The sequence below is a fragment of the Mytilus trossulus genome, chromosome 3 (genome assembly GCF_036588685.1).
Source record: "Mytilus trossulus isolate FHL-02 chromosome 3, PNRI_Mtr1.1.1.hap1, whole genome shotgun sequence".
NCBI lineage: Eukaryota > Metazoa > Mollusca > Bivalvia > Mytilida > Mytilidae > Mytilus > Mytilus trossulus.
Window position 1 is genome coordinate 9505501 of NC_086375.1, and position 26138 is coordinate 9531638.

Genomic DNA, 26138 nt, shown 5'->3' on the forward strand with positions numbered 1-26138 from the left:
CAATAATTCTAAAATAGTTTCCCTACTATATGCGCTGTGCTTTATTTTCATAGACAAACCTTTTTTTGTGGATTTGAACAAAATGTATATTTTTGTGGATATTAAATTCTTCAGTTTGCTGAAGTCTGCATATACATTTTGTACAAGCTTATAACAAATGTAATTTGTGGTTCACCTGTATCTATTAAATCCACAAAAAAATGGTAGGCAACAAATAGTAAATAACCCACAGTATAAGACAGTTAAGTAGATATTAGTAACAGTGCAGTAACCAAACAAAAATCAATAATCTAAAGCCAATGAGATTGCCTACTGGTATACACAATGTTGAGCTTGAATCCTACCTATACTGACTATGAAGTATGGGCTTTGCTCATTGTTGAAGGCTGTAAGATGACCTGTAGTTGTTAATTTCTGTATCATGTTGGTCTCTTGTGGAGAGTTGTCTCATTGACAATCATACCACATCTTCTTTTTTATATAGTCTATTAAATTTTAAAAAACATTTAATTGAACCAATTAAAATACCATTAATTACATCCCATTCTTTGGGGTTTTTTTTTAATTTATATGACGAATTGGCTCTCTTTTATAACTCCCTTTCTTCTTTACTCTGCTAGGTTTTGTCTTAAATTTACCTTAAATTCACCTTCAGTTTTACTAACAGATGCACAATGCCAATAATGATTCATAATGTCTTTTGTCCACTCTAACAATAGTAGGTTTTCCTTTCCTCTTTTTTGAGAATCCTGCAATCGAAAAAGAAAATTATACATCTCTAAATATAAGTCAAAGAAAACAATTTTAAAATTTAGTTCATTTATATGTTTTGGAGTTTAGTATAACATAAATTTTCACTGAATTAGTACACATTTTAATATAGGGGCCAGCTGGGCACCATCTTGTGATACAGGATTTTCTCACTGCGTTGAAGACCCATTGGTGGCCTTCGACTGTTATTTACTCTTTATCAGATTGTTGTCTCTTTGATACATTCCCCATTTCCATTGCCAATTTTATGTTCCTTTTTACGTTATACCTAATATCAATTCTATTATAAAATGGTAATATCTGATTTAAAGAAAAATTGGCAGCCCTTGTATCATTTAATACCTTTCTTTTTTTTTTTATTAGTTTGCAGTTGCAATCTTTATGAACATTACAGAATGTAATGATCTTAACTATAATGTGCTTACCTTTATCATTTTCTTTCCAAGATTTTTTATACCATGCCAGATGTCAAATGAGTGTTTAATGTGAGCATACTGTGTTTTTTCTGGAATATAAATATGTTTTTTTTTAATAAAGATATTAAACGAACATTTTAAATTAAGTAATTAGTTAATAAAGAATTCAGTTTGTCAATTGATCCAAGAAATTCATTGACTGTACATGTATAACTAGCTTGTCAACACTGTGGTTGTGAGTTATAACTGTGCACCTTGCAGATGCTTTGAAACAATATCTTTATTGACCAAGATTGTAAATTTTTGTGCCTTTAGTCAGTGGTTCTCTACAAGCAACCCGCCTTCCATCTAATAATAAAAGCTCACCCAAACAATGTAAGATATTACTGGTGAAAGTGGCAATAAACCCCAACAATCAATCAATCAATCAAATCCTTCTATTTTTTTTTATAAATTTAATTAGATATAGGAAGATGTGGTATGAGTGCCAATGAGACAACTCTAGATCCAACTAACAATTTAAAAAGTAAACCATTATAGGTCAATAAACGGCCTAATTAAAATCTGTCTTCATAAAGAATACCAAAATTTGCCTTATGATAAGTAGGTAATAATAAATTCATTAAGCAATCATGTCAAAAAACAAGCAAAAAAATGTTTTTGTAAAGTGTTCATTTTACCTAGCTGAAGTTAAACATTAGTTTTGCACTTACTCATTAAAGCTTTTATCCGTGGATGTGAATCAGTAACAACTTCTATGATATTTAAACCAGCATCTGTCAATATCTTTAAACCTTTTTCAAAACACCTTTTCTCCAGACTGGTACTTTTGCCTTCAGTCATAGGTTCATCCATGGTAACTATACACAGTATCCTCTTTGATTCCATTTCCATTAATGTGTATGTACATGTATGTGTACAGTTATGTGTACAGTGATCCATCCTTCTGTCACCTGTAAAAGAAACAAATAGAAAATAATGTCAGTTAAAGAAGAGTTACAAGACCAATATGAGAAATTGTTAATCTGCTTCACTCAAAATGATTAAATAGTACCAAACACCTTGACTAAAACTAATTTTGCTCTAAATTTTCATAAAAGATTTGACAAAATATTTTCTTTGACACTTTGACAAAAAAAAAATTTCAATAAAACTTGAACCATGCAATAAATCAGAAATATTTCCTTGGATATTACTGAGTAGCTTGGTATTTCCTTCATAGAATGTGATTAAACCATTAACTTGATTTTAAGAGTTATCTCCCTGTTTTGTTAAGTACCACTTCAATTGAACTATTTTATCTAATGTAAATACACTTGATGCATAAAAAAATACTGTGCATTCATTACTTTCGAGGATATCTCGAGAAAAAAAATTGCCTGTATGCAGACTTGGCAAACCACAAAATCAACTTCCACAAAAATTGGTATCCATGAAAAATAATTCATCTAAAGTGTCTGTCAAAAATAGATATCCACACAATATAATTGTGTCTAATTATAAGGTTGTGAAAAGAGACAACAACTTATACTTTAAACTAGAGGCTCTGATTAAACTAGATTTACTGATGTCAGTCATCTTGGTTGGTAGATGGGGTCATTAGACACTTTTTTTTTTAAATAGATACCATAGTAATGATTGTGGCCACGTTTAGTTTAATATGGCCCATAGTTTTAGAAAAGAAGATTTTTGTACAGGTTACAAAAATGACGAAAAAGTTGTTCAAAATTGACTATAAAGGGCAATTACTCCTTAAGGGGTACTCTTACAATTTTTATCATGTTGACTTATTTGTAGATTCTACTTTGCTGAACAATATTGCTGTTTACAGTTTATCTCTATCTATAATAGTATTCAAGATAATAACCAAAAACTGCAAAATTTCCTTAAAATTACCATTTTTAGTGCAGCAACCCAACAACGAGTTGTCAGATTCATCTGAAAATTTGCGAGGGGATAAATCTTATTCTGATGGACATTTAAATCTTGAAAGATTTGCCCTAAATGTCTTAGTTTTAAAGATATAAATCAAAAACTGCATTTTACCACTATGTTCTAATTTTAGCCCTGTCGGCCATTTTGTTTGGTAAGCGGTATCATCGGACACATTTTTTAAACTATATACCACAATGATAATTATGGCAAAGTTTGGTTTAATCTGGCCATGTAGTTTCAGAGAAGAAGATTTTTGTACAAGTTACAAAAACTGACAAAAATTTGTTAAAAATTGACTATAAAGGGCAATAACTCCTTAAGGGGTTGACTGACAATTTTGGTCATGTTGACTTATTTGTAGGTTTTATTGTGCTGAACAATATTGCTGTTTACAGTTTATCTCTATCTATAATAGTATTCAAGATAATAACCAAAAACTGCAAAATTTCCTTAAAATTACCATTTTTAGTGCAGCAACCCAACAACAAGATGTCAGATTCATCTGAAAATTTGCGAGGGGATAGATCTTATTCTGATGGACATTTAAATCTTGAAAGATTTGCCCTAAATGTCTTAGTTTTAAAGATATAAATCAAAAACTGCATTTTACCACTATGTTCTAATTTTAGCCATGTCGGCCATTTTGTTTGGTAAGCGGTATCATCGGACACATTTTTTAAACTATATACCACAATGATAATTATGGCAAAGTTTGGTTTAATCTGGCCATGTAGTTTCAGAGAAGAAGATTTTTGTACAAGTTACAGAAACTGACAAAAATTTGTTAAAAATTTACTTTAATGGGCAATAACTCCTTAAGGGGTTGACTGACAATTTTGGTCATGTTGACTTATTTGTAGGTTTTATTGTGCTGAACAATATTGCTGTTTACAGTTTATCTCTATCTATAATAGTATTCAAGATAATAACCAAAAACTGCAAAATTTCCTTAAAATAACCAATTCAGGGGCAGCAACCTAACAAAGGGTTGTCCGATTCACCTGAACATTTTAAGCCAGATAGATCTTGACCTGATAATCAATTTTACCACTTGTCAGATTTGCTCTAAATGTTATGGTTTCAAAGATATAAGCCAAAATATACATTTTACCCCTGTGTTCTATTTTTAGCCAGGTCACCAGACACATTTTTTAAACTAGATACCCCAAGGATGATTACGGCCAAGTTTGGTTAAATTTGGCCCAGTAGTTTCAGAAGAGAAGATTTTTGTAAGAGTTTACGGACGACGGACGACAGACGCAGGTGTGGACGCAGGACGATGGACGCAGGACGACGGACGCCAAGTGATGAGAAAAGCTCACTTAACCTTTCAGGTCTGGTGAGCTAAAAAAAGAAATAAGATTCTAATACATGTATTTACATTTTATTCCATCAAAGTCATCGAGAATCAAAATTTACTGTGAATTGACTAAATTAAGTGTTGCTCTCCACCTATTGCAATTCATTCATTAAAACTTTAAGAGAAAATATTTTATGAAATTTAATATTTAGTTTTCTTCGAAGACTGCTCCTTATCTTTATGTTAGAAAAATATATTTACCTAATACTACAATTTCCCTTCTGCTAAACTCTGTATAAATATCCTCAAGGTGCCTCAGCCAGTACTCTTCTATTGATGGCACGATGTAGGATTTCTGTATTTTGGAAAATGTTGAAGAATTCAATATAGGAAGGCCAAGTATCTTGCAAAACAATTCAATTTTTTGGAAATCATTTCCTGATGAAACTGTTGCAGAGGCCAACATCACATCCCCACAATGCATCCCTCTGTTTAAGAGTGGTTGAGAACACCACTTGTTCTGTATATGACCTTCTCTGCACACCTGATATAGAAACCAAAAGAATTTATTAATCAAGATTCAAATGAATTGATTACGGTAGTTGTAAGTAATTTGACAAATACATATAAACTTGGCCCTGCAAATGACTTAAAGTGAGAATTCAGAAAACTTAAAGCTAAACTCTGTACCTTGAAATTGCATAATTATTATAATTTTAATAATTTAATTGGTAAATGAACAGATTGATTTAAATTGGACAATAGAGTGAGGAAAGGTATTTAAAATGACACACCAATTTTGGTAAAACTTTGGTAGATGGTAGATACATGCATGAGCAAATGCATTGACAATAAGTTTTTTAACACATATTGCTATTTGTAAAATTCTTCTTGTATATGCAAATATGTTTGACATCCTTTGACATTTATACAATATGTCTTATAGAAAAATATATATTTGGTAAGGCCACGGTTTTTTAATTTGTTGGTTTATGGATTTTCTACATGAAAAGTCGGGTTGGTCGGTCGGAAAAAAAAAGAAAAAAAAAGATCTTTCAAGACAGAAAACTGATATGCAAAATAAAAATATATTTCATCTTTCTAATAATATGTTTGTCATACTATTTTGTCATTGTTCTTGAATTTTAGTTTGATAAATATAATTGCTCAGCTGTAAACATTGCATGCCATTGTCTAATAATTTCCCGTTAAAAAAAGGGGGGTACACAGACAAAGACGAAATTAAATCGTCATTTCACAAACAAGAAAAACAGATTCACATCAGTTATTTGACTTAGCTTTTTTAATCAAAACTTGGTGAAAAATAATAAGCATGAAAACTGATGAAGAAAAAAAAAGTAAAAACGTCGTACAAAATGTTTCAACACACGTGGAAAAAACGTAATAGACTGGTACACTGGAAAAACGAGAATATCAGATTAAATAATCTGTTGTCATGCATTCCTGTTTTTTATCCAAATGGGCGATATTTTTTTAATATCTATGAAACAAGAAAATATCAAATGATTTGTTAAAATTCAGTACTTTAACTTGATGTCTTGAACTTCCACCTGTCCACATTTGGACAAGTCTATTTCTATGAGAACATGCATCTTACGGACTTATAACGCAAAAAATATATCATTGCTTATTAACAGAGATATCAACATTAGATAGCAAATAACCATCTGTAGCATCTTCTAAATGCATAGTATTTTGGCTTGCTCTACTTGGCTCCCATATGAATGAAGACCTTTTAATTCATTAACTCTATCCAGTGAAACAGCCAAAATAGTTAATTGATCTTATTTAACTAAACATTGATTTTATCGCCGTATCTACATCCTGGATAATGAATGGGTAATCCGTGTATATAATATGTACATTTCTGTAAATAAATTTTGTGCATGTGCAACCTTCTGGTGGAGGATCCGTTAAGGGAACACAGCTAGCTGTGTGTGCTCCAATGCTGGAGGGATTTACATAAAGAAGAAGAAGAAGGTGACAAATAAGGGAAACAAACTTATTGTGTAATTGGTTTAAACACAGGTTTCGTTCCACAAAATTGTTTGCGCAAACTACATTACAAGGTCATTAATAATTGATTTGTCTATTTTTAGAAACGTAAACTGGAAGTTTTATTTTTTTCACAACAGAAAGTGTCATCACTTCTGTTAGTGATTAATGCATTTCATTTCATAAAAAAAGGATATTTTAATTATTTTTCAGGGATAATGCATTTGTTAGGGTTGGCGAGAATAAAAAAAAGCCTGAAAATTCGATTTTATTTTTATTCTCCAAATCGGCAAAATCGGGTCGGCGGATCCGGAAACCAACAAATTAAAAAATCCTGGCCTAAAGCCTTTACTCATATTATGGACCTGTGTCAAAATGAAGCAATATTTGAATTCTTTGGATATTTAATAGATTTTCAGTTCAAGTAAATATAAAAAGAAGATGTGGTATGATTGCCAAAGAGATAACTTTCCACAATAGACCAAATGACAATATACACATATGGGTGACAGTAAAGCCTTTCACAATGAGCAATTAAGCTTACCCAGGTGATATAGAATGCAGATCCAATAGTTTCTGTTTTCAAATCAACCTGCCTGCTGCAATCCGACATTGTACAAATCTGATCTGTATTTGTATTGGCTAACATCAACAAACAATCTCTGTAAACCAAGAGTGGTTGTTCTGAAATAAACTTGTCAATATTTTTTGTTGTTATTCTCTTCACTCCTGGACCAATACCTATAACTCTCTCTTTTGACTTGTCCCCTTCAGTTGAGTCATCCTCAGCCTCTTCAATTTCCTGGTCCTCTGAACCATTTACTATATTTGGTCTGGTAATAAAAATGTTTGTTTCTGTTACTTTTATAATAAAATTGAGAATGGAAATGGGGAATGTGTCAAAGAGACAATAACCCAACCATAGAGCAGACAACAGCAGAAGGTCACCAACAGGTCTTCTTTGCAGCGAGAAATTTATACTCAAGATAACCATGGTTGTAGTATCTTATTTTATCATTTCTTTGGGATATTTTTGGAAATATTTTGCACCAATAAGCACAAAAAAGGTAGGACTTTGTAACTTCGTAAAAAACTCTAGCCGGCAATGAAAATTTCATGTCAAAATTAGGTCCCAAAGTTCCCCCAAAAATTTGATCTCAAAGTCCAGCCGTTAAAAATGGCTTCAGTGTTATGATGTCATAGGAAGGTGTCCCAGAAAAAACAAGTGAAACTGGGAGCTACTGCTCACTGATGATACCCCCGCCGCAAGTGGATAATATAAATAGTGTAAAAATATGCAAGTGTTCGGTAAACAGGAAGTTGTCTAGTGATGAATCTGAAAAAGCATCACACGGTATAGCTGACTTATATAAATCCTGAAACCAAATTTCAGAAATCCTTGTTTTGTAGTTCCTGAGAAAAGTGTGACGAAAATTTTCAACTTGGCTATCATGTGTAAAATTATACAAGTGTTCGGTAAACAGGAAGTTGTCAAGTGATCAATCTGAAAACGCATCACACGGTATAGCTGACTTAGATAAACCCTGAAACCAAATTTCAGAAATCCTTGTATTGTAGTTCCTGAGAAAAATGCGACGAAAAATATTCATGGGACGGACTGACTGACTGACAGACGGACGGACAGACAGACTGACAAAAGGACAGACAGACAGAGGTAAAACAGTATAACCCCCTTTTTTAAAGCGGGGGTATAATTAAAATAGACATGCCAGAGGTCATTATTATTTGGACTAGAGATGCTCCTGCAAATTACTACGGCATAAAGGTTTTATTTTGACAAAAAATATGGCAGTTATTTATATACAGGTGCAGATAAAAAAAAATAATCTCTGTTCTAAAGGGTGTGTGCATGTGTGTCTAATGTATTTTAAAGTTCAAATCAATCTAAGAATATATTTTAAGAATGGCAGAGTTTGACTCTTACATACTACAGCTTACCTTAGTGTTATGTTAAAACTAGGTTGAACTTCATGGTCATCATCAGATATCAGATCATCAACATTTTCAGAAATATCAATACTGAAACTGAAATAAGATCAAATTGTAACAAGATATAACACATTTGATGGTAGTCACCAAGGATAGTCCACGAGTCCTGGTCTCATGAAAAACAATATGGGCTCATCTTTTTTATAAACTGGTGATTCAAAGGTGCATCAAGATTGTTAAAATGTTCAAGTATATCAAACTATATTGTCATTTTATAGCAAAAGTTTAAGTAATAATCTTAATTTGACGTAATATCCTTGTAGTCCAGTCAATCTAGCATAAATTTGACCCTCACCTTGTAGTATTAATCGCAACAGAAGGTTTTTAAGTTTTTATCTTTGGCATTATACCCTGAATATACACAGAAAAAAGTCCCAAAAAATCTAACATGAAGAAACCTAAAAAAATGTTCCTAAGGAAATTTGCATTGAAATGGGAGATAACTCTACAAAAAGGCAGAAATATAAAAAAAAAATAAAAATATTGTCTTTAGAGCATAACAAACAACTAACTGTAAAGGTGTTTTCATATCTTTCATAAAGCTTCAATCTAGATTTCATAATTCATTAGCTGACCATTTATTAGATTTTTCCACGTGTCACTGTAAAGAATCTCAAATTAAAAAAAAATAATTAAGCATCTATTTTTCTTTTTGTGGTTTAAAGTATCTTGAAACAATGTAGATGCTTAACAAATATAGTTAACAGATAAAAACAAAACCAAATATTCACATTAATTTTTTTCAAAATGGTCACAAAGCCATAAATTTGCAATTTCTTTAGTGAAAAATGTGCCCAAAAAAATTCAAATTATCCCCAACACATCAGTTTGTACATTTAATGAGCTGAAGTTTATATAATGTAGTCAAATAGGAACTTTTGACCCAATAAAAAAATCATACTTTACATGAATTTAAAAAAAATCAACCAAAAACTGACAAAAAAAGACTAATTTTTTTTGGAGTTATCTCCCTTTGCAATGTTAATCTCCATAGGAAATTAATGCTGATTTTGAGGAATTTTTTTTCTGTGTATATTCTGGGCTAAATGCTATACATTAGGACTTACACATTTTCTGTTGCAATAATTTTATAGTTCAAACTTAGTTTTGACTGGACTATAATTGCTTTATGCTGTAATGAAAACTGTAAAGATAAACTATACTAGAACACACCCGTGATATTACGGGTCCGTTACTGAATTTAAGTATATAACTTTGCGCAAGCCTTATTTTAGTATTAGTATTGTCATCTGATAAAGTCATGCCGATTATAAGACACACAGTTTTTCTCTGCTTTCAAATCTTTCTGTTTGAACCCGTCGAAACTGAAACTGATCATTTTTTGGTAATATTAATTATTTGGAAAACAAAAGGTCCTGGAATGGAGTATTTTTTAATCAACAGCATTGTCAACAAAAATTGAATTCTTTGATTCGCTGTTTAACGTCATGCCCTCTAACAAATTGAAGTGTATATAGCATATTAATCCTAAATACGCCGTTTGGTGGTGCGCCTGTCAGATGCGGAACATACAGATAAGGTAATAGGTTACAGGTGAATATACTATTGGTATCGGTATCGGACTCGACCCGGAACTTCTTAATTATTGGCAATATTAATTAAGTGGAAAACAAAGGGGCCTGGAGTGGTGTAATTTTTAATCTACACCTTTGTAAGATGCGGAACGTACAGATAAGGTAATAGGTTACAGGTGAATATACTATTGGTATCGGTATCAGACTCGACCCGGAACTTCTTTATTATTGGCAATATTAATTACGTGGAAAACAAAGGGGCCTGGAGTGGTGTAATTTTTATTCTAACATGACGTCCTTCAAACGCTTTGAGTACACACCCGTGGTAAAATATGAATATATTTCATGGGCTGTTCCCATTGTACCCCCACGTCATATGTTTTTTAATGAATGAGCGACTCGACGTCATAGAACAATGACGTCAGAATATAAGCAATTTACGGGAAAATACTCGCTTGTGAAACGGAAAATCATCACAACAAGGAAACGTTAATAAATGATGCTAAAATGAGTTATATTAGCCGTTTTTGTATATATATGAGACATATAAGTACAATAATAATTAGATTCATATAAAATTATCTAAATATGTTATTATAAATAGTTTAAGCATCATCATTTATTCAGTTTGCTCCGTTATTTTACGTCAATTTAATAGTGCGTTTATATATTGGAACGGCAAATAATGCCATCACCTAGAGCGCTTCGATCCAAAATAATTGCCGTATTTGTCCTATTAGAATCGAAATAATTCATGGGGGCTTGAATATATCTAGATTTTACCACGGGTTGTCCCTTTATGCCGATATTTTACCCCTCGCTATCGCTCAGGGTAAAATATTTGTCATAAAGGGCAAACCCGTGGTAAAATCACGATATATTCAAGCCCCCATGAATTATTTCTTAAATCTACACCTTTGTACTAAATTAGTTATGTTTAAAGTTGAATTCTGTGATTCGTCGTTTTTACGTGATGACGGCTGAAAAATTGGACCTCGTAATTTTAGTATTATAGATAGCACTGAAAAGTTTTCTTCTTTTTGTGAGACTCACTATGGCAAACATGAGAACCCAGATAAATATTTTTTTTTTAGAAAATATAAGAACAAAACAGTCATGCATTGACATATCATACATGTATATTTCAGATTTTTTTTCACGTAGAATACAAGTTAATTTTTAAAATGACAAAAACATGAAACAAAGTGTAGATACTAATTCTGTACGCTATATGGAAGTCACGATTTTCTAAGCGATGATTTCCAACTGGCTAACACGACCGTTTTGCCTAGGGTGACTTTTCTAATCATTTGTTTACTCCTATATCAATGAAGTACTTTGAACATCTTCAAGGTATGTATAGCATCATAAGAGTTACTGTAACAAAAACATGCACTAGAATATAAAATACACGTTTGTCTATCACATCAACTTGATAGAAAAAAGTGAAATTGATGTGTTCTAGAAGCTATTTCAGATTTTTGACTGTATGACCAGTCCGGGATTTAAAAGGAAAAAAGCGATGGCAATTTGAAGGTATGTACGTATCTATATAATATTATGAGCTGTCCAGGGAACTATAACGTGCTATTTCTTTCATCAGACAATTCAAATATATTTCTGATGACTTTTATAGACAGCAAAATATTTGTATTTTTTTACCTTCAGTTTTATTTAAAATTAAATGCTTAAAAAGCATACATGATTTGCTTGTGGACTTTGTATTAGTGTGTCGTTGCAGTTATCTGTTTAGCTATTACATTTTTAAAGACTATTTACACCGTCCGCCATTGACCAATTGATCTATAACAATATTCAAGATAATAACAAACCAGATGCTCCGCAGGGCGTAGCTTTATACGACCGCAGAGGTTGAACCCTGAACGGTTGGGGCAAGTATGGACACAACATTCAAGCTGGATTCAGCTCTAAATTTGGATTGTGATTAAATAGTTGACACAGCATAGGTTTCTGACACAGAATGAATGTGTTCTAATGAACTTAAATTTTTTGTTTTCTCTTAGAGCAATTCACTATGCTGTTGAATATTAATCCTCTCAAAAAAATGTTTGAAGAAATTTTCATTTTATTTATGAAATTTCATTTCAAATGAGAAAATTGAACCCATTTTTTTTTTATTACATCCCCCTTTCCCTTATTCCAAATTAATCTCAATTAAATTTCTAATGGAGTTTGCAACAATAACTACTCATTTAAATACATCATAAAATATTAAGATGAAAAAAAACTGCTTGTTATCACTGAATGGTTAAACTTATTTTAATTTATCAGTTGGTAGTAAAAAGTGAATATACATTGTATATAACAAAGATTTGAGTTGATTCTGGACAAAGAAAGATAACTCCAATTAAAAAAATATATTGCTATTTCACAATATTGTGCAATTAGATATTTCTTGCTTACTATTCTGGACAAAGAAAGATAACTCTTATTAAAAAAAAATATTGCTATTTCACAATATTGTGCAATTAGATATGTCTTGCCATTGTGCAATACTGTGCAATTGAAAAGACTTGCTATTGCACAATACTTAATATAATATTTTAGATCCTGATTTGGACCAACTTGAAAACTGGGCCCATAGTCAAAAATCTAAGTACATGTTTGGATTCAGCATATCAAAGAACCCCAAGATTTCAATTTTTGTTAAAATCAAACTAAGTTTAATTTTGGACCCTTTGGACTTTAATGTAGACCAATTTGAAAACAGGACCAAAAATGAAGAATCTAAATACACAGTTAGATTTGGCATATCAAAGAACCCCATTTATTCAATTTTTAATGAAATCAAACAAAGTTTCATTTTGGACCCCGATTTGGACCAACTTGAAAACTGGGCCAATAATCAAGAATCTAAATACATTTTTAGATTCAGCATATCAAAGAACCCAACCGATTAATTTTTTGTCAAAATCAAACTAAGTTTAATTTTGGACCCTTTGGACCTTAATGTAGACCAATTTGAAAATGGACCAAAAATTAAGAATCTACATACACAGTTAGATTCCACATATCAAAAAACCCCAATTATTCAATTCTTGATGAAATCAAACAAAGTTTAATTTTGGACCCTTTGGGCCCCTTTTTCCTAAACTGTTAGGACCAAAACTCCCAAAATCATTACCAACCTTCCTTTTATGGTCATAAAACTTGTGTTTAAATTTCATAGATTTCTATTTACTTGTACTAAAGTTATGGTGCGAAAACCAAGAAAAATGCTTATTTGGGTCCCTTTTTGGCCCCTAATTCCTAAACTGTTGGGACCTAAACTCCCAAAATCAATATCAACCTTCCTTTTGTGGTCATAAACATTGTGTATAAATTTCATTGATTTCTATAAACTTAAACTAAAGTTATTGTGTGAAAAACAAGAATAATGCTTATTTGGGCCCTTTTTTGGCCCCTAATTCCTAAACTGTTGAAACCAAAACTCCCAAAATCAATCCCAACCTTTCTTTTGTGGTCATAAACCTTTTGTCAAAATTTCATAGATTTCTATAAACTTAAACTAAAGTTATAGCGCGAAAACCAAGAAAAGCTTATTTGGGCCCTTTTTGGCCCCTAATTCCTAAAATGTTTGGACCAAAACTCCCAAAATCAATACCAACCTTCCTTTTGTGGTCATAAACCTTGTGTTAAAATTTCATAGATTTCTATTCACTTTTACTAAAGTTAGAGTGCGAAAACTAAAAGTATTCGGACGACGACGACGACGACGACGACGACGCCAACGTGATAGCAATATACGACGAAATTTTTTTCAAAATTTGCAGTCGTATAAAAATGGCAAAATTTTCTTTAAATAACCAATTCAGGGGCAGCCACCTAACAACGAGTTTTCAGATCTATCTGAAAATTTCATGGCAGATAGATCTTCAACTGATAAACAATTTTACTCCTTGTCAGATTTGCTCTAAATGCTTTGGTTTTTGAGTTATAAGCCAAAAACTGCATTTTACCCCTATGTTCTATTTTTAGCCATGGCAGCAATCTTGGTTCGTTGGCAGGGTCACGCCACACATTTTTAAAACAAGATACCCAAGAGATGATTGTGGCCAAGTTTGGATTAATTTGGCCCAGTAGTTTCAGAGGAGAAGATTTTTGTAAAAGATAACTAAGATTTGCGAAAAATGGTTAAAAATTGACTATAAAGGGCAATAACTCCTAAAGGGGTCAACTGATCATTTCAGTCATGTTGACTTATTTGTTAATCTTACTTTGCTGAACATTATTGCTGTTTACAGTTTATCTCTATCTATAATAATATTCAAGATAATAACCAAAAACAGCAGTTTCCTTAAAATTATCAATTCAGGGGCAGCAACACAACAGGTTGTCCGATTCATCTGATAATTGCAGGGCAGATAGATCTCGACCTGATAAACAATTTAACTCCCTGTCAGATTTGCTCTAAATGCTTTGGTTTTTGAGTTATAAGCCAAAAACTGCATTTTACCCTTATGTTCTATTTTTAGCCATGGCGGCCATCTTGGTTGGTTGGCCGTGTCACTTGACATATTTTTTAAACTAGATACCCCAAAGATGATTTGTGACCAAGTTTGGATAAATTTAGCCCAGTAGTTTCAGAGAAGATTTTTGTAAAAGATTCTTAGGATTTAGGAAAAATGGTTAAAAATTGACTATAAAGGGCAATAACTCCTAAAGGGGTCAACTGACCATTTTGGTCACGTTGATTTATTTGTAAATCCAACTTTTCTGAACATTATTGCTGTTTTCAGTTTATCTCTATCTATAATAATATTCAAGATAGTAACCAAAAACAACAAAATTTCCTTAAAATTACCAATTCAGGGGGAGCAACCCAACAACGGGTTGTAGGATTCACCTGAAAACTTCAGAACAGATAGATCTCGACCTGATAATCAAATTTACTTCATCAGATTTGCTCTAAATGCTTTGGTTTTTGAGTTGTAAGCCAAAAACTGCATTTTACCCCTATGTTCTATTTTTAGCCATGGCCACCATCTTGGTTGGTTGGCAGGGTCACGCCACACATTTTTTAAACTAAATACCCCAATAATGATTGTGGCCAAGTTTGGATTAATTTGGCCTAGTAGTTTCAGAGGAGAAGATTTTTGTATAAGTAAACGACGACGACAGACGAGGGACGCCAAGTGATGAGAAAAGCTCACTTAATTGGCCCTTCGGGCCAGGTGAGCTAAAAATGAATAAAGAAAGCTTTGCAAAGTGGGATAATTCATATATAATTTGGGTAGGTTTACAGAAACAACTACCTTTATCAATAACGAAATTTATCAATCAATTTCTGGGTTAATCCATATATGTCATTGTACTGTTTGCATTTGTTAATTGTGTTGCAACTTGTGAAAATGATAATAATTTGCTTGTGTACTTTCACCCTTTTTAACAGGATTTCCACAGAAAAAAATGGTTTGGTAGGTTGAAGGTTAGTGTGACCATTAAAACATTTTAACAGACTTTACTAAAATTTCAAAATAAATTGGGACTTGGATTGAGAGTTGTCTCATGAGCACTCATACCACGTTTTCTTATTGATATTATTTTGGTGATGTTAGAATGCTGCCAAACATTGTCCATGCCCTTTACTCATGAACCATTCAATCAAAGCTTTTAAAATTTTAATTTGTCATAACTGATGCCAAAATGGAGGTCAAGTTTGATATGGACGATTTTTACGGTTTCTAATTATGAGGTTCGATTCTTGAAAGATTTAAAAATGGTGTTTCCAGTTATGTCCATGCGTTTACTAATGAATCATTCAATCATACAACTTTTCAAACTTTACGTACAGTGACCTATAGTTGTTAATGTTTGTGTCATTGTGGTCTTTTGTGGTTAGTTGCCTCATTGGCAATCATACCACATCTTCTTTTTTATAATGTTGTTATTGATGATAACATGGAGGTCAAGTATGATATTACATGTAATGAAGTTTACATTCAACGCTCAAGAGAGATTGAAAAATGCAAGAAATAGATAAATTTTTTAAAATCTGGATTGCTGTCTTCTGAAAGGCTCTTGTTTTGATTTTCCTTGGGAGTCAGCTATGTTTTTTTATCTTCATTTTTCATTTACATCTGCCCCATTACAGAAATGTTCAGGCTAAAATTTGGTATTAGTCGACCCTGAGGAAAACTTTGGGATGGGGTGAAAGGGAGGCACATCATTAATATCTAGTCCACTGACTTCTTTATTTGAAAATTGTTTATGAAATGTGCATGTTAAATTCAAATCAATATAAATGCTGTAATGCATTCAAGTAAAAGAAAGATATATTTTTTCTTCAGGATAATCCAATCACAGATACTCCTTGTTTTTATTGCACAAATGTAAGGTCAAAGGATTTTGCAGAACTTGTAAGATCATTGCATAATTCGTCATGATTTGGAAGAATTAAAGTTGAAAGTTGCAACATGTGTTTCTCCATCTATAACAAATGTCTGAACAAAATACTTCAAACTGATACCTGCTGAAATTGAAAAGGACATTAAAATCATAATTCCTCAATGTAAATCATGCACAATGTTTCTTGTGTATAATTAAGAGTTAAGTATGGCGTACAACGTCTGTACAAGTATACATATTTTTTAAGGAGCCAGCTGAAGGACGTCTACGGAAGTGGGAGTTTCTCGCTACATTGAAGACCCAATTGTGGCCTTTGGCTGTTGTCTGCTCTATGGTCAATTTGTTGTCGCTTTGACACATTCCCCATTTCCTTTCTCAATTTTATTTACACTTATTGTATGTTATATTTCTTCAGAACTGTTGTCACCTGTTAAGAAGAAATGTGGAACAGAATCTGAACAGAATGACACTGACAGCATATCATTAACACAAAAAAATAAGTTCTGTTTCAATTAAAGATAACAGCCATATTCTCGTAAATAGCGGTAATAATTCCGCCAATGATCATGAAAGTATGGTTACAAGTTCGAAATTGTCCACAAAGCATACACAGACTGAAGATTTGGCTGTCATAAATCTAAATGAGACAAACACAAATGATCAAGTGTTATTAAAAGAAATTTTACAGTTAGTTCCTACAGTACTTGAAAATTTGAAAAGTTGCAATAAACAAGATATGTATAAGAAGTTCCATACATTGAAAAACGAGAACAAGCTTCCTTTGAATAATATTCAAAAAGTTTATTCCAAAACATTAAACACAACAAATGTAAGCAAGTTAAAATGCTCCTATATAACGTGTACAATTGTAAATAAAAAAAACAAATATCCATGTTCAGTAAAAGGACAGTAACATGATAATTAAACAAGTACAAAGTGTAAAAAATCTAACAATGCACATGTTCTTTGTGGTATTTTAAACTTGATCTCCACTTAAAAGATTTTCCACATAAATCACACTTGAGTACTCTTCCACCATGTACTGCAAGGAAATGTTCCTTTAAAGATTTCTGTGAATTGCATGAAGCTCCGCATCCTTCTTTGCTACATATGATGCTACTTGTCTCATTAGTGTGAACTGATGTGATGTGTTGTTTTAATGTTTCTTTGAAAGCAAAAGTCTTGTCACACACATCACATCGGTGTCTTAGAACCGGTTCATGTGTTGTAATATGCCCTCTATAGTTCCAGAGTGTGTTAAAGCCTCTGTCACACACTTTACACTTAAACCTAAACTCTTGAGTATGTTTGCCCTTATAATGTATTTTTAATCCACCAGCTGTTTTAAAAACGCTGCCACATTGATCACATACAAACATAGTTTCTGCATTATTTCCAGGAGAATGTGCATTTTGTGTGTGTCTTTTCACATTTTGTTTATGTTTGCTGGTATAACTACAAAAAGTGCAATAATGCATGGAAGATGGTTCTGTTTCCAGTTCTTCTTCTACTTCAGATGGTTCTATTTTTACTTCACCCTCTCCTTCAAAGCTTTCATCTAATGCATTTACAATAAATGAGTCTACCATTTTCCTACAAAAAGAAAGTTTTGATTAAAAAATAGAACACAAGTCACCAATTTAATTGGTTTGCATACACTAAAAACATTTTCCATACTGTGGATATATTTATGAACTGGCATGTACATGGGAACTTTGTAGTGTCATTACATTGACTGCGCAAGTAGATGTGACAATTAGGGAGCATTTTCCGTCGCAGGTTTGGTATTCCACATCAGCATCTCAATTTTTTTTTGTCCCAACAAGGCTCCACTTTGAAGGCAGTACAGTGACCTATAATTGCTTAATATATTGACGACATATAGTAGTGGAGGAAAAGTTGTTTTATTGGCAATCACATTTGTTGTATCATTGGCAATCATATTTCATCTTCTTTTTGTAAATTTAAGTATTTTCAACTTAATACAACATGCAGTGATTTGTTTAAAAACTTGAGGTATTGAGGTGAGAATTAACGAAATTATACCCATCACTTCTCAAGTCCATGATTTGGAAAAAATAAACTACCAAAAAACTAAAATATAGGTGCAGAGTGGCATCATTTAATAAAGAATCTGAGAAAGTTTTATTAATATACGTTAAGTTTAGGTAAATAGGTACAACCCAATAAGGTAGTGGAAAAGTCCTTAGCAAAGAAAGATAAAACAGTGATTTTTCGAAAAATCAAAATAAGAGGTGCACAATTGAATTAAATAATAAAGAATCTGAAAAAGATTCATTGACTTATGATAAATGCCTGAAGGAAGTTGTGGATATAAAAGAGGTACGCCCAATATAAGGCTATGGCAAAGTCCGCATTTTAAATATATAGATACATCAAAAATATTTTTACCAAAATTCGAAATATAAGATCCATAATGCATTAATTGATTAAAATTCCAGCAATTTCAGAAAAACCCATAAAAGATTTTTACTAAAATATGAAATAGATGTGCACAAAACAGTCATTATCATTTATGATATTAAAAAAATCCGAGAAAAATCTTAATAAATAGTTTTATCAGTGACAGATCCTAAAAAAAGGGGATCCGGTGGTTTGAAACCCTTTTTTAACTATTGATGCATTTATATGGAAACATATATTTGGAATCCCCATTTCTCTTGGATTGGACCCCCACTGATTTTCCTTAGTAATGCACTTGAAAACCTGTTGATTATTAGGCAAAGAAAGGAATAATGAATGTGCTGAATTTAATTCTAAACCATTTGAGAATATCGATGTCAGCTGCATTAATCATTAAGGGACGACATCAAAAGAACTTAAATCAAATAGTTTGAAGGTGGGGGGCTTAATATTCTGCAAGTTTTGTATATCTAAAATCGATTTTTACATATATCCCGATTGGTAAATCAATTTTTCTCAAATTAAGTTAAGAAGGGGGGAGGGGGTCAGTGAAAAAACTATGTGAATTAAGTTTTTAATCCTACATTGAACTTTTGATGTCGTCCCTAAGAAATGTTTGATGATCAACTTACCGTTTAATTCAGTATATCCATCAAATTAAAACTGTCATCCAAAAGTTTCTCGCTTCGAAAATCGTGACTTCTGCATAGTGTACAGAATAGTATTTACACTGTGTAAAATAAGTAGTACACAACTAATCATTGTTATATATAAAAAAGAAGATGTGGTATGATTGCCAATGAGACAACTCTCCACAAGAGACCAAAATGACACAAAAATTAACAACTATAGGTCACTGAAATGCCTTCAACAATGAGCAAAGACCCTACTGCATAGTCAGCTATAAAAGGCCCCTTCAGATGACAATGTAAATTTCAAACGAGAAAACTAATGGCCTTATTCATATAAAAAATGAACAAATAACAAATATGTAACACATAAACAACGACAACCACTGAATAACTGGCTACTGACTTGAGACATGCACGTACCTACATGCATGAATGTCTTAAGGCATATCTTTAAATGTATCTGCTAATTTATTTAAAGATATTTTAGGAGTTATAAATAAATAATATATATAATAACAACTTACTCAGAAGGATTAATACAACTTTTAGATTGTTCTAATGCACACTGCTTCCTACACTCTGAATCTGCTTTGTTTAGATGTGTCATTCCAGACATTCCTGACAATTGTCTGAAAAAATTATAAAATTATATTGTAACCAACTATACACGATTAATGTGGTATGTAATATGGAGTAAAATAGAATTTTATACTTTTGCTCTATGAGTGTGGCTATAACTAATGCATTATGCACAAACAGCCATTATGACTTGACTAATGCATTTACTTTTTCTCTCTGCACACAGGAGTAAAAGTATGCTTTAAACATATTCACCTCTTCTGTCAGTTTCTACAATAAATAATTTACTACAGTTTTGACATGCAACATGTCACTTACATGTGTCAAGTTTGAGTTCATTAAGATTCTGTCAGAAACAAGCACATGTATGTTTATAATTACTTATTCTACAATCTTCGAATTATCAGTGGAGATATGATAAGCACAACTTCTTGCTTTTATGGTGGGAATTGAGTAAACATGATAAAATGCAAATCTACAGTCATATACAGGTGTTGGATTTTTCGCTTAGACTCTGATTTCCACATGTATAAAGTTTATTCACTACATCAATTTTATACCTATTTAGATTGAATGTTGTTTTTAATTAAGTCAATAGAAAAAAAAAGCAGTTTATATAGTTAAATTTTACATACATTAACATATGATCTGATTCCTTGTTGGAACAGGATATTTGTGATATGTCTGGTTTGACATCTTCCTCCATGAATCTGGCTGGTTCCTGGTCTATCCAGGATCTATTCGATTCATCTGGTTCTTCATCAGCTGGCTCTTCTTTGAATGTAGTTATCCAATTATTAGTGCTCTCCATAATTTCTGAAACAGAATTGTCCTGTTCAGACGGCCCTGCAACTGTAGTTGAGGCACTGCTTTCATACCCGGGTGTTTTATTCCATTGACTACCATACGCATCATACCTTTAAAATTTAACCATTTGTTAAGAATTTGCATTTTTACTCTTCAAAATAAATGGTGGGTTTGGGGAGGGGCAGGGTGTAGAGAGCAACATAATTCATTTGCTTGACCAGAATATTTCGTTTCATGTTGCCAAATGTGTGACGTCAAAAATTTAAATTTAGCAAGGTTTTTTATGTTGACTGTCAATATACATATAAATAAAAACATTGTAAAGTGACAACAAACTTTAACCAGATGCTCCGCAGGGCACAGCTTTATACGACCGTAGAGGTTGAACCCTGAGCAGTTGGGGCAAGTATGGACACAACATTCAAGCTGGAATCAGCTCTAAATTTGGATTGTGATTAAATAGTTGACACAGCATAGGTTTCTGACACAGAATGAATGTGGTCTAATGAACTTAAAATTTTTGTTTTGCCTTTAAGCAATTCACTATGCTGTTGAATATTCATCCTCTCAAAATTCAGAAATTTTCTTTTTTTAATTATGAAATTTCAATTGAGAAAAATTGACCCCCCCCCCCTCCCAATTTTTTTTTTCACATCCCCCTATCCTTTATTCCAAAACTGATCTCAATTCAAATTTCTAATGGAGTTTGCAACAATAATTACTCATTTAAATACATCATAAAATATTAAAATGTAAAAAAAGTGCTTGTTACCACTGAATGGTTAATTAAGATTGTTTTAATTCATCAGTTGGTAGTAAAAGAGAATATACATTGTAAGTTGATTCAACTATCTATGCTGCACAAAGAAAGATAACTCCAATTGAAATTCTTACTATTGCACAATATTGTGCAATTAAATATTTCTTGCTATTGCACAATACTGTGCAATTGAACATACTTGCTATTGCACAAAACTGTGCAATTGAAGATTTCTTGCTATTGCGCAATACTGTGCATTTGAAAATTTCTTGCTATTGCACAATACTGTGCAATTGAAGATTTCTTGTAATTGCTGAGTACTGTGCAATTGAAAATTTCTTGCTATTGTAAGTACATGTTTGGATTCAGCATATCAAAGAACCCCAAGGATTCAATTTCTGTCAAAATCAAACTAAGTTTAATTTTGGACCCTTTGGACCTTAATGATGACCAATTTGAAAATGACCAGGGACCAAAAATTAAAAATCTACATACACAGTTAGATTCGGCATATCAAAGAACCTCAATTATTCAATTTTTGATGAAATCAAACTGCCCCTTATTCCTAAACTGTTAGGACCAAAACTCCCAAAATCAATATCAACTTCCTTTCATGGTCATATACCTTGTATTTAAAGGAGTAGGTCCGGTAAGGACCGATTTGTCCTCAAATTTCAGTTTCATCTGACGAAAGATTTTGACCACTTTTTAAACACTTAAGTGTCTATTTCACATGATTCAATTAATTTATGTGAAAGATTTTAACTTATTTAGTCATAAAAAACGATCCGATTCAAGGTCAAATATGAAAAGTCTACCAAATATGCGAAACAATGTCACTTTTCAGATGGATTTTGTCAAAAACGAAAGTGGCCGCATCCGTGTTCATCCTCAATCTTTATATATGTTATGTTTATCATCAAATACAACTTCCATTTCAATATTTTGGATGAACACGAATGCGGCCACTTCCGTTTCACTCGGAAACCGTCTAAAATTTAACTAAATTGCTGGAATTGTGAAGATTTCAGTAATTTAGCATGACTTATTGGTGCTAGTACCCAATAAATGTGCATTGTATTTTCAAAAACAGCACATATTTATGTAGCAGAACAATTCAACTATCCAATAAAAAAACTAAAAGTTTACATTTGAACAATTTTGTAAAACTGCCATATTTTGGGGCCGAAAAGGGGTCTTACCGAACCTACTCCTTTCATAGATTTCTATTTACTTATACTAAAGTTATGCCGAAAAGGGGTCTTACCGGACCTACTCCTTTCATAGATTTCTATTTACTTATACTAAAGTTATGCCACTTATGGTGCGAAAACCAAGAAAAATGCTTATTTGGACCCCTTTTTGGCCCCTAATTCCTAAACAGTTAGGACCAAAACTCCCAAAATCAATACCAACCTTCCTGTTGTGGTCATAAACCTTGTGTTTAAATTTCATAGATTTCTATTCACTTATACTAAAGTTATGGTGCGAAAAACAAAGAAAAATGCTTATTTGGACCCCTTTTTGGCCCTTTATTCCTAAACTGTTAGAACAAAAACTCCCAAAATCAATCCCAACTTTCCTTTTGTGGCCATAAACCTTGTGTTAAAATTTCATAGATTTCTATTCACTTTTTGTAAAGTTAGAGTGCGAAAAGTATTTGGATGACGAGGACGAGGACGCAGCCAACGTGAGCAATATACGACGAAAAAAATTTCAATTTTTGCTGTCGTATAAAAATGATATAAAAATCATAGTTAATTAATAGTAATTAAAGAGAAACACTTAACATGAATAATGTGTCAGTTATTTTATTTTTAATTAAATCATTTAAGATATTCATTTAAATTTGAAAAATATTCCTATTTAAAGCAGCCATTTTGTTTTGATCTTTAGATACATTATCATCTGGAAATAATTAGATAAAAAAATCAAATGGGTCAACTTATATTCATGTGTGCAACATGTGAGCAGATGCTCATATGAGCAATTGCACATGTTAAATAAAAGCTCATATGAGCATTTGCACGTGAGGTTTTTAACATCCAAATTAGGTTAGTTTCATATGTGCAATTTTTTTGCTCACAAAATGCTCACCTCATTTGCATATTATAAAACCTCATGTGCAATCATGTTAGTTTCTAACGTGAGCATCTTATGTGCAACATGTTAGCACGTTTTGGTAAGGGCATTAACTCATTTCTTTAATATGAAATCAAACAATTTGAAAGTTTAATTTTGGACCCTTTTGGCCCCTAATTCCTAAACTGTTGGGACCAAAAACTTATTTGATTTGATTTCATTCATTTTGACATTAAACATTTCATAAACAATTTAAGGTTCATGTGGACCCTATGGCTAAAATGGCCGTATTATCACCTCAAAATTTACTCTGAGTACAGACAAATCAGCGCATCTGTAAAAAAATTCAGGCATAGCATGCCCTAGATAAATGAATTTTAAGTATGTTTTATGTTTTAGAAAAATAAAAACTTACCAGGATTTTGCCGTGCACTTTTTTTCATTCCTACAGAAGGTGCCAAAATAAACTAAGTTGGGAAACTGGTTTGAGAACTTCCCCACAGGTAAAAATTAAAGTGAGCATTTTTAATTGACATGGACATTAGATGGACAATAGATACCTGACAATAATTGGTTATTTAAACTGTGTACCTGAGTGGACCATATCAAGGTAAACTCAACTGTTTGTTAATTTTATCATCTTCTGCAGAGACGAAAAAAAGTCCAGTTAAGTTATGAATTTTCTTAATCATACAATGCATTTGAATTCTATTTATCTAGGGCATGCTATGCCTTAAAACTTTTCCATGTGCACAGGTTTGCCGGTACTCGGAGAAAAATTTGAGGTGAAAATACGGCCATTTTAGCCATAGGGTCCACATGAACCTAATAAATAAAGAATTCAAAGAAATTAATGTTTAATCATCCAAAATCATTTATAAACAAATAATTTTATTTAACATGTGCTAAAATGACTCAACGCACAAATTTTTATTCATAGAAATATTTTGATATACATATGATTTAAATATTCTCATACATGGTCATCTAAAATAATCAATCAATACAAATATTATTTACAAAAATTATTATGATGTTCAACTATGTAATTAATATACCATGAGCCTTAACCATTTATTGTTGATGAGTTTGGGCTAACAAAAAATTTGTATTTGTATATTTGAAAACAAAAACAAAATATGGGGTGCGAACGATCTAAGGGGGCGAAATTGTGTTTGGGGCGAAAGGACCCCAAACCTTTATTTTCAGGGACAAAAACTGACGACTATTTATTATGTCTCTCGGTCATTATTTTATAGTTACTAGCACCGAGAGTTTACTTTAGCAAGCTTAATAGCTTTTTATTGATTAAATCGTACACAACTACCTGTCTAATAATACTTTTGCCACTTCAGCGTGAGATTTCGCTCCAATTTCTTCTTTTAAAGTAGCCCACCGGTCATACTGGTTACCAATGTAGATTTTGCTTTTGTTGCCTACGGCATTTCTTTCAGCCTTCCTTCTTTTTCGGTCCGAATCTGTTAATAAAACCGGTCTTCCTGCACGCTTGCCTGGTACTTTCACTTCAGAATCCGATGGCATTGTTCAATTTGAAAGCACGCTAACACATGCGCAAACAAATGACATGAAAACGGGTTGAACTATTGACTTGCAAGTCAATAATTACATCATCAGTGTTTAATTTGGCTTGTTTTGACAAAAAATGAACCAAACTGCCTATTACGATATCAAAAGAGCAAATTATTATCAATTGAATAAATACAATTGCCATCATTTATAAATGTTTGGAAAAAAAATCATACAGTAACTGTAAAGTTTATATGGCAATAAAATTTTGAATTGAATTGAATTGAATTGAATTAATAATTTTTATATTATGCTCTCAAAGCACATGGAGCTGCCATTTGATTTTATGAGGGGTGGGATATTGACGGGCTAGGATGTAATTTGAAAAGAGCTAGGATCAGAGGTTTTGACCTATAAAGAAATAAATGGCAGCTATGACAATTTATAGCTATAGGCTTACTGATACGTACAGTCTAAGGGAGCTACCATTTGATTTTTATGGGGGGGGGGGGGGGGGGGGCTAGGATGAAATTTGAAAAAAATAGACAGGATGAGACTTACAAAAAAAAAGTCAGGACGACAATTTAAGGGGAAAAATCAGGATAAAGTTAAACTAAAAAAAAAAGGCAGGACCGAACAGAGTGAAAAAATAAAAAGGCAGAACGGAGATTACAGGTAAAAAAAATGCAGGACTTAAAAATTTCATCCTAGCCCCACCATAGCTCCCTAATATTCCTTTAATTAATCAATTCCCAATAATTCATTTTTTAAAATATGAATTAAGATCACTGAACAATTCGAGTGTACTGTATAATTAAATCAAGAACTTTCTAAACTAAGAACATAAGTATAGAAACTCCCTGACTTAATATAAAATCAATAGAAAACTGAGGGGGGAAAATAATTTTAGTTTTATTTTATATTTAAGTTCACTGTAATTTCCCCCTCTGCCTCAGCACTATGCAGTCAGTGGCG

The 26138-nt window shown here is 32.3% G+C and overlaps 1 protein-coding gene across 1 annotated transcript; it reads right to left on the reverse strand.

The window, feature by feature from the left end:
- Positions 1–1181: 1181 nt before the first annotated feature.
- LOC134709947 (uncharacterized) lies at positions 1182–25223 on the reverse strand. The gene is made up of 8 exons (XM_063570071.1): positions 24964–25223; positions 20623–20904; positions 19933–20037; positions 8398–8484; positions 6983–7271; positions 4684–4966; positions 1901–2140; positions 1182–1276 (listed from the first exon to the last, which is right to left on the reverse strand). The coding sequence occupies exons 1-8, from the start codon at positions 25176–25178 to the stop codon at positions 1182–1184; spliced, it is 1596 nt and encodes a 531-aa protein (XP_063426141.1). The 5' UTR covers positions 25179–25223.
- Between the last annotated feature and the right edge of the window lie 915 nt (positions 25224–26138).

What these genes read in the sequence shown, in the direction of transcription:
- LOC134709947 (XM_063570071.1), bottom strand. Translation starts at nt 25,178, where the DNA reads ATGCCATCGGATTCTGAAGTGAAAGTACCAGGCAAGCGTGCAGGAAGA. An exon ending in GCAAAAGTATTATTAGACAG is followed by an intron (nt 20,905 to 24,963) that starts GTAGTTGTGTAC and finishes TAAATTTTAAAG; the next exon opens with GTATGATGCGTATGGTAGTC. An exon ending in ACGGATAAAAGCTTTAATGA is followed by an intron (nt 1,277 to 1,900) that starts GTAAGTGCAAAA and finishes TTTATATTCCAG; the next exon opens with AAAAAACACAGTATGCTCAC.